At 42.0% G+C, this 7,939-nt stretch overlaps 1 protein-coding gene across 2 annotated transcripts in view; it reads right to left on the reverse strand.

Annotated features, from left to right (window-relative positions):
* The window catches only part of pdia5 (protein disulfide isomerase family A, member 5), a 122,795-nt gene that overhangs the window by 91,546 nt on the left and 23,310 nt on the right, over positions 1–7,939 (reverse strand). For both annotated transcript variants that reach the window (XR_006312204.1, XM_043694262.1), the window contains exons 4-5: positions 4,218–4,301; positions 1,686–1,731 (exon numbers count right to left, since the gene is read on the reverse strand). Coding sequence is in view for 1 of the 2 variants with exons in the window: in XM_043694262.1 (XP_043550197.1) it covers positions 1,686–1,731; positions 4,218–4,301 (130 nt within the window). In the remaining variant the exon portion in view is untranslated. The remainder of the gene's footprint in view (positions 1–1,685; positions 1,732–4,217; positions 4,302–7,939) is intronic.

The raw sequence follows: 7,939 nt of genomic DNA on the forward strand, positions 1-7,939 counted from the left end.
AAGGTCTTTCATGCAATGAGTGAGTGACACAAGAAACTAAATTATGTCCTGGACACCTCTGGAAATCATTTAAGGAACTATATAATTTAACAAGCAAGCTGATGTTCGGGGGAGTGGGGGCCTGCAGATTTTGAACGAACGGAGTGCAGGTACTGAAGCTGGATAATCACTCTGATCCATTGTCATTTGAATAGACTTGCTGAAACAAAATAAGCAAATCTGGTTTACCTCAAGCTGTGCTACACAATGACTGCGATAGAAACTCTATGCTTTGTACAACCTCTGTATTAAGCATCTGGTTAACCAAATCACACCCACTTGTATGATCTGTGGCTTTTCTTCAACCACAAAGGAGAACATAATCGCAATACTTCCTGCCTTTACGTCCTTACATTACACATCACATAGTCCATTTTATAGAGTCACTTTATTTTAAACTACTGGGGTGTACTAATTCCCATGAAAAGACCTCGTGTAGTATTTAAAATATTTCAATTTATACCTACAAAAGGCCAAATAAAGCAAAGTATTTTGTATCAAATTAGCTGATTTCAGGCAAGGTAACATCTGGCTTCATTGTGGCAGGGCAGTGGGGGCATTGGGGTCACGAGGGGTTTTGTCTGGTGGTGGAGGAGAGAGACAACTAGCTCTCTCTTTCTATCTCGAGATTCCTGCTATACAATAAATATGAACATATCAGGGAGGAAAAGGTCAGGCTCAAAAGCAACACACTTCATGGCTGAATAGTTGCCAAGGTTTACTGCCCTAGATTCACAATATGAGTGGCCAAATTGGATATGTTCCTGGAGGGCTGTACTTGGAACCTTATCCTGGCCAAGATCCACACTTTCAGGAGAAAGAGCAAGAGGAATGTGATCCCCTTTGGCATAAGTGGTAACTCAGTGAGTGTGAACCCAAAACTGGGTCTACCTCAATCCGGTTGGAGGGAGAATGGGAAAGACTGGAGCTTGATTGCACATCCTATTTTTTGCCCTTGTTAATTAAACAGCTTACAACACTGGCACCACTTAACACTTATGGACTGGACTCAAAATGAAAATTGGCATTTTTCCTCTCGACAGCTGATTGTATGGAGGAATTTATATCTGCTTTGCATAATAGTTAAGATAGACACTTCCACTGTTAGGTGGAATACTTTATTCTTTAATGCAGCTGAAGCAGTTGTACCATTGGAAAGTGAATTGAGAGTCAAACCATAATAGTTTGTAGGAGCCGATTGCAATGCTGAGAAAAGAAAAAGAGATGGCAGTCAAGATATACAATATTAAAGTGAGAAATGTCAACCAAACCAATTAACTATCCCTTGTTCTCAACTGAAGATTCTTCAGGGATTAAAATTAAAGGTAGGTTTGATGGACTCTTGCAGCACATTGGGAGACAGCGAGGTCTGCAGATGTTGGAGATCAGAGTTGACAGTGTGTTGCTGGAAAAGCCCAGCAGGTCAGGCAGCATCCGAGGAGCAGGAAAATCGACGTTTTGGGCCAGAGCCCTTCATCAGGACTGCAATGCATTTACTCTTAAGTGCCCTCTGAAATGTCCAAGAACAAGCCATTCAATTCAAAGGCAATAATGCTGAGCCAAACAGCAATGCCCACTTCCCATGAGTGAAAAGTAATAACAAACATTGCAAAACCTTATGAACACTTGGCACAGACAATTATTACCTTAAATGTTTCAGGCCGCTCATATTCAACATGGAAAGCTCCGTCCCTATACAATCAGAAACACGCAGATATTAGCATCTTTCAGCACAAATATGAACACACTTATCCCCTTAAAAACCAAAGCATTCTCTCTTGCATTATCCCCTTCAAAACAGAGATTAATTAACGAGACACAGAAATATACATCTGCCATAAATTCAGAATAGTGAGTGCTAACTCAATAAATTTCCCACAGCACAGCAAGGTGGCCGAGATTTGCTTGAACCTATTGTTTGTTCCAAAATTATGTTAATGCACCATAAATGTGACTATCAGTAGAGGTGGCAAGATAACAATTAATGCAGAAGGAGTTCTTGGGCTCAGTAAGGGACAGAGCAGCCAGTACGCCTTGTTCAGCGAGGGACTATTTTTCAGAAACCTGAACAGCAAGTGCACGTGGTGATGGCACTTTCATGAGCTTGATCATGATGCCTGAAGATTACACCAATATGCATCATCTATGCTTAAGTTTGATGACTTCAGTAGCTACCAACAGAGGAAGCTGCTAGCCCAGCATAATTAAATACTGGAGATACGTGGACAAAGAGACAAAAAGGCTTTAATAAAGCAACGTTTTTGATTTATTAGCGATAGGCAGCATGGCTTGTGTGGGACAGTGTGTGTCGCACAAAGTTGATTGTTACTTTCCTCAAAAAACCTCAAAGGTGATTGATGAGGGCAGGGTGGTAGATATTGCCTGTATGGACTTTAATGATACAAAAGGTAAAGTCACATGGATCCGTGGTGAGTTACTAAGATGGATACAAAACTGACTTGTTCATAGAAGACAGTAGTGGTGGAAGTGTATTTTTCTGACTGGAGATCTATGACATGTAGTGATGTCCCACAGGGATCAGTGCTGCGACCCTTGTCTTTAATATCTATAAATGATTTGGAGGAGAACGTAGGTGGACAATTGGTAGGTTTTCAGATGGCACAAAGGTTGGGAAAGCTAAGGATAATGAGGTAGATTGGCAGAGGATAGGCTGGAAATTTGGGCAGAGAAATGGCAGTTAGAAATTAATCTGAACAAATGAGAAGTGACAATTTGGAAGATCTAACGCAGGAGGGAAGCATACAGTTAATGGCAGAACCCTTAGTGGTGTCAACATACAAAAGGATCTAAGTCTATAGGTCCACAGTTCCCTGAAAGTGGCAACACAAGTGGATATGATGGTCAAGGAGGCTTATGGTATGCTTACCTTCATTGGCAGGGGCATAGAGTATAAAAATTGTCAAATCATGTTGCAGCGATATACAACTGTAGTTAGGCCACATTTGGAATATGGTAAAAACAATGACTGCAGATGCTGGAAACCAGATTCTGGATCAATGGTGCTGGAAGAGCACAGTTCAGGCAGCATCTATTTTGCTGAAGCTCCTCGATGCTGCCTGAACTGCTGTGCTCTTCCAGCACCATTGATCCACATTTGGAATATGCTGTACAGTTTTGATTGCTCCATTAACAAAGGTTGTGGTGTGTTTGGAAAAGACGCAGAAATAGTTTAGCAGAATGTTGCCTGATTTGGAGGGTGTTAGCTACGAGGTGAGAGTGGACAACTTGGTTTGTTTTCACTTGAAAGGAAGGTGAGGAGCAACCTGATGGAATTTTACAAAATTATGAAAGGCATGGATAGAGTGGTTAGTCGGAGTCTTTTTCCCAGGGTAGAAATATCAATTACTGGTGGATATGGGTTAAAGGTTGGGGGCGGGGGGGGGGGAGAGGGGTGCATAGGGGGAAAGAGTTCAAAGGAATTGTGAGAGGCAAGTTTTGTTTTGAAACAAAGAGTGGTAAGTGCCTGGAATGTGCTGCCAAAGGTGTTGGTGATGATGGCTGATGGCGACTCTGCCTACCTGTTTAGGTGGACCTTGCAGCACTATTCAAAGAAGAAGTGTGACATTCTCTATATTTGATCAATATTTACACCTCAATCAAAACCAATGATCACGTGGTCTGATGGATCTTACTGCACACAAATTGGCAGTTGCATTTTTTACATTACAACAGTGACTGAACTTGAAAAGTACTTCACTGAAAGTAAAGCACTTTCGTCTTGAAGTTGCGAAACGTGTTACATTGATCTAAGTTTTTTTTAAAAAACACTTCAAGGCTGTTACCAATCAAGAAGAATACTGTGATTTTATCCAAGGCAGTCAATAAAAAAAACGTAAAAATTTTTCCAAATGAAAACGCAAACAATGGGGGCACGATAGCAGAACCTAAACCCGCTGTTCAGCTACACCGATATGGGCAAGTGCCAAGCCGGGAAGAGGGGAGAAGAAAAAACAGGAAGGGCAACTGTAGCCCAGCAGCTGCCTTCAGAACAACACTTGCGGAAATCATACAGCAAGGCACCCATCTGCTGCTCTCAGTCAGAGGATGATCTGTGGCTTCAGCAGAAAACAACATGCAACAGTCACCAAAATCTCAATAAAAGTAGTCTTACTAGAAATACTAAACCTCAGCATTTAATGGGCTTAGATTCTGCTCACTTGTAATGCAACAACTCAACGCCATTTTTCTTTGAGGCTGGTTCCACTTTCATCTTCTTGCATAGCTTCCTGCTTTCACTGTTCCTGTAAGAAGACAGCAGCGTGACATGACTGTAAATGGGGAGACAGTGTCTGACTTCAGTCTGTACTGCATCAATACTTGAAATTCTTCCTTTACAAAAAGCCACAGTTTCTTATGGTGCAGGTTGTCTGCCAAGCATCCTCATACATTCAGCTGTAACAGTTTAAAATACTATCTGGGCTTTGTCCATCTCAAGTTACCAGTAGGTAGCTTCACGAGCTTCCTCAGCAGGAGATGCTCCACTATTGTGCCTCCAAGACAATTAACATTTTGTTGGTGATCAAGGGCAGGAATCACAAATGAGAAATATTAAAGCATCAATTAGCTTTCCAACTTGTGGGAAACAATTAGGACAAGGCTAACGATCATCCCACGAATGGCATTCACCTTTGAAAGGCTCTTGTGGCAGTGTTTCCTACCTCTGAACCAGAAGGCAAGGGTTCAGGTCTGCCTGCTTCAGAAGTGTGTCATAACATACCTGAGAAGATTAATTAAAAATATCTGTAAAATGCAAAAAAGGTGGCACATAGTTGCAGTATTCCCAGGCTATAGGCCAGAAGGTCTGGGTTCAAAAGCCACCTGCCCTGAGAAAATTGATTAAAAATATTGAAGTGGTCTTGGGACACAGTGACAGTATGGCTACCTATAGGCCAGAGGCTTTGCGTTCAAGCCCACCTGCTCTAGTGGTGTATTAATGGTTGATTGAAAATATCTATAAAATGCAGTTACAATTTTACCGGTGTATGTTGCATTTTTTTTTAAATTTCAAGAGGCAGGACACAAGCTCCTCTGATGACATAGTTTGAAAGTTCACTGGCTTCAAACAAAATATGATTGGAGCAGGCTCATGTGGGGCACAAATAAAGGCACAGATCAGTCCAGTAGAATGGACTATTTTTGTTCTGTAAATTCAATGCAAACAACAAAGGGCATTGGCAAGACAGCAATGAAGGAAGCCTTTCTTCCAAAAATCAGGAGAAAACATAACAAAGTTATAATCACCACCACTGAAGGGTGGTCGGTCTGAACAGAAAGATACCTGGGCAAGTAAATATATTGCAAAAGGAGGAAGGTGGGAATTTAGAGGAAAATGTTGGAATGGCTAACATTCTCAAATGTTTAATGAGCTAAATGGCACTAAATACCCTGACAAAGACATAGTTATAGGCAGAACAAAGTTGAATCCTTGATCAATGCTGTTAGTCAGCTTTGGCCAGAGTGACGCCAAAAGAGATTTGTTTTATTTGAGCTACGGTTACAGGTGTCATCAGTAAGGCCAGTATTTACTGCCTATCTCCAACTGTCCTGGAGAAGGTGATGGTGAAACATTTTCATGAATTGGTGCAGTCCATGTGTTGTAGGCACATTGACAATACAGTTAGGGAGGAATTTCCAGGATTTAGACCCAGCGACACTGGAGGAACAGCATTACAGTTCCAAATCAGGATGGTGTGTGGGGCTTCCAGAGAAAATTCCAAATATTGATGTTCTCATGATCTGCTACCTTTGTCATTATAGGTGGCAGATGTTGCAAGTTTGGAAGATGCCTTTGAATAAGTATAAGTGGTGATTTACTGGAGTGCATCTTGAAGATTTTACACATAGTTGATACTGTCCCATTGCTAGTAAATTAAGTGAATGCTCAAAGTGGCAGTTGGGCTGCCAAGCAAATAGGCTGTTTTGCCTTGCGTGGTCTTGAGCTTTGAAGGAATGACACTTATTCAGAAAAATGGATAATCCTAACTCGTGTCTTGCAGATAATGGCAGGTATTTGGAAGACAAAAGAGGAGTTGTTCAGCTGAGAAGTCATAATCCCTGACAAAATTTTGTAGTCATATATGGGTGATCCAATTCAATTTCTGATCAATGATAATCCCTCTCCAGGTGGGGAGGGGGGGAGGAGTTTGGTGGTGGTAATACAATGGAAAAGAAAGGAGCAATGGATTGATTCTCTCTTGTTGGAGATAGTCATCAATATCTGGCATTTGTGTGCCACTTGTCAGCTCAAGCCTGAGTTGTGCAGAGGTTTTGCTGCACATAAAAGGTTGCTTCAGTATTTGAGGAGTGGTGAATGCTACTTAATATTGCATAAACATCCCCACTTCTGGTGGAAGGAAGGTATGATATGTGATGAAGCAGCTGTAGATTGTTGCACCTAGGACACTACCCTAAGGTACTCCTGCAGCGACGTCCTGGGAATGGGAATGATCGACCTACAACAACCTAGATTTCTAGGAATTACTCCAAACATTGGAGGTACCACACAATTTCCATTGACTCCAGTTTTGCCATGGCTCCTTGACAACTTATTTGATCAAACATTATCTTAATGTAAAGGGCACTTACTCACACCTCACTGCTGTAATTGAATTCTTTGATCCACAGAACATAACATTACAGCGCAGTACAGGCCCTTCGGCCCTCGATGTTGCACCACCCTATCATACTAATCTGAAGCCCATCCCACCTACACTATTCCATGTACGTCCATATGCCTGTCCAATGACGAATTAAATGTACTTAAAACTTGGCGAATCTCCTACCGTTGCAGGCAAAGCATTCCATATCCTTACAACTCTGAGTAAAGAAACTACTTCTGACATCTGTTTTATACCTATCTCCCCTCACTTTAAAGTTGTGCCCCCTCGTGTTTGCCGTTCCCATACTTGGAAAAAGGCTCTCCCTGTCCACCCTATCTAACCCTCTGATTATCTTGTATGTCTCTATTAAGTCACCTCTCAACCTTCTCTCTAACGAGAACAGCCTCAAGGCCTTCAGCCTTTCCTCGTAAGACATTCCTTCCATACCAGGCAACATCCTAGTAAATCTCCTCTGCACCCTTTCCAAAGCTTCCCCATCCTTCTTATAATGCGGTGACCAGAATTGTACACAATACTCAAGTGCGGCCGCACTAGAGTTTTGTACAGCTGCAGCATAACCTCCTGGTTCCGGAACTCAATCCCTCTGTTAATAAAGGCCAAAACACTGTATGCCTTCTTAACAACCCTGTCAATCTGGGTGCCAACTTTCAGGGATCTGTGTACATGGACACCGAGATTTCTCTGCTCATCTGCAATCCGAAGATTCTTACCATGATCCCAGTACTTTGCATTCCGATTACTCTGTCAAAAGTGTATCACCTCACACTTGTCCACATTAAATTCCATTTGCCACCTTTCAGCCCAGCTCTGCATCCTATCTATGTCTCTCTGCAACCTACTACATCCTTCGTCACTATCCACAGCTCCACCGACCTTAGTGTCATCCGCAAATTTACTGACCCACCCTTCTAAGCCCTCATCCAGGTCATTTATAAAAATGACGAACAGCAGTGAACCTAACATCGACCCTTGTGGTACGTCACTAGTAACTGGACACCAAGATGAACATGTTCCATCAACTACAACCCTGTTTTCTTTCAGCAAGCCAATTACTGATCCAAACTGCTATGTCTCCCACAATCCCATTCCTCCACATTTTGTATAATAGCCTACTGTGGGGAACCTTATCGAACGCTTTGCTAAAATCCATATATACCACATCAACCGGTTTACTCTCATCTACCTGTTTGGTCACTTTGTCAAAAAACTCAATAAGATTCATTAGGCACGACCTACCCTTCACAAAACCGTGCTGACTG

The sequence above is a fragment of the Chiloscyllium plagiosum genome, chromosome 7 (assembly GCF_004010195.1).
Source record: "Chiloscyllium plagiosum isolate BGI_BamShark_2017 chromosome 7, ASM401019v2, whole genome shotgun sequence".
Taxonomy (NCBI): Eukaryota; Metazoa; Chordata; class Chondrichthyes; order Orectolobiformes; family Hemiscylliidae; genus Chiloscyllium; species Chiloscyllium plagiosum.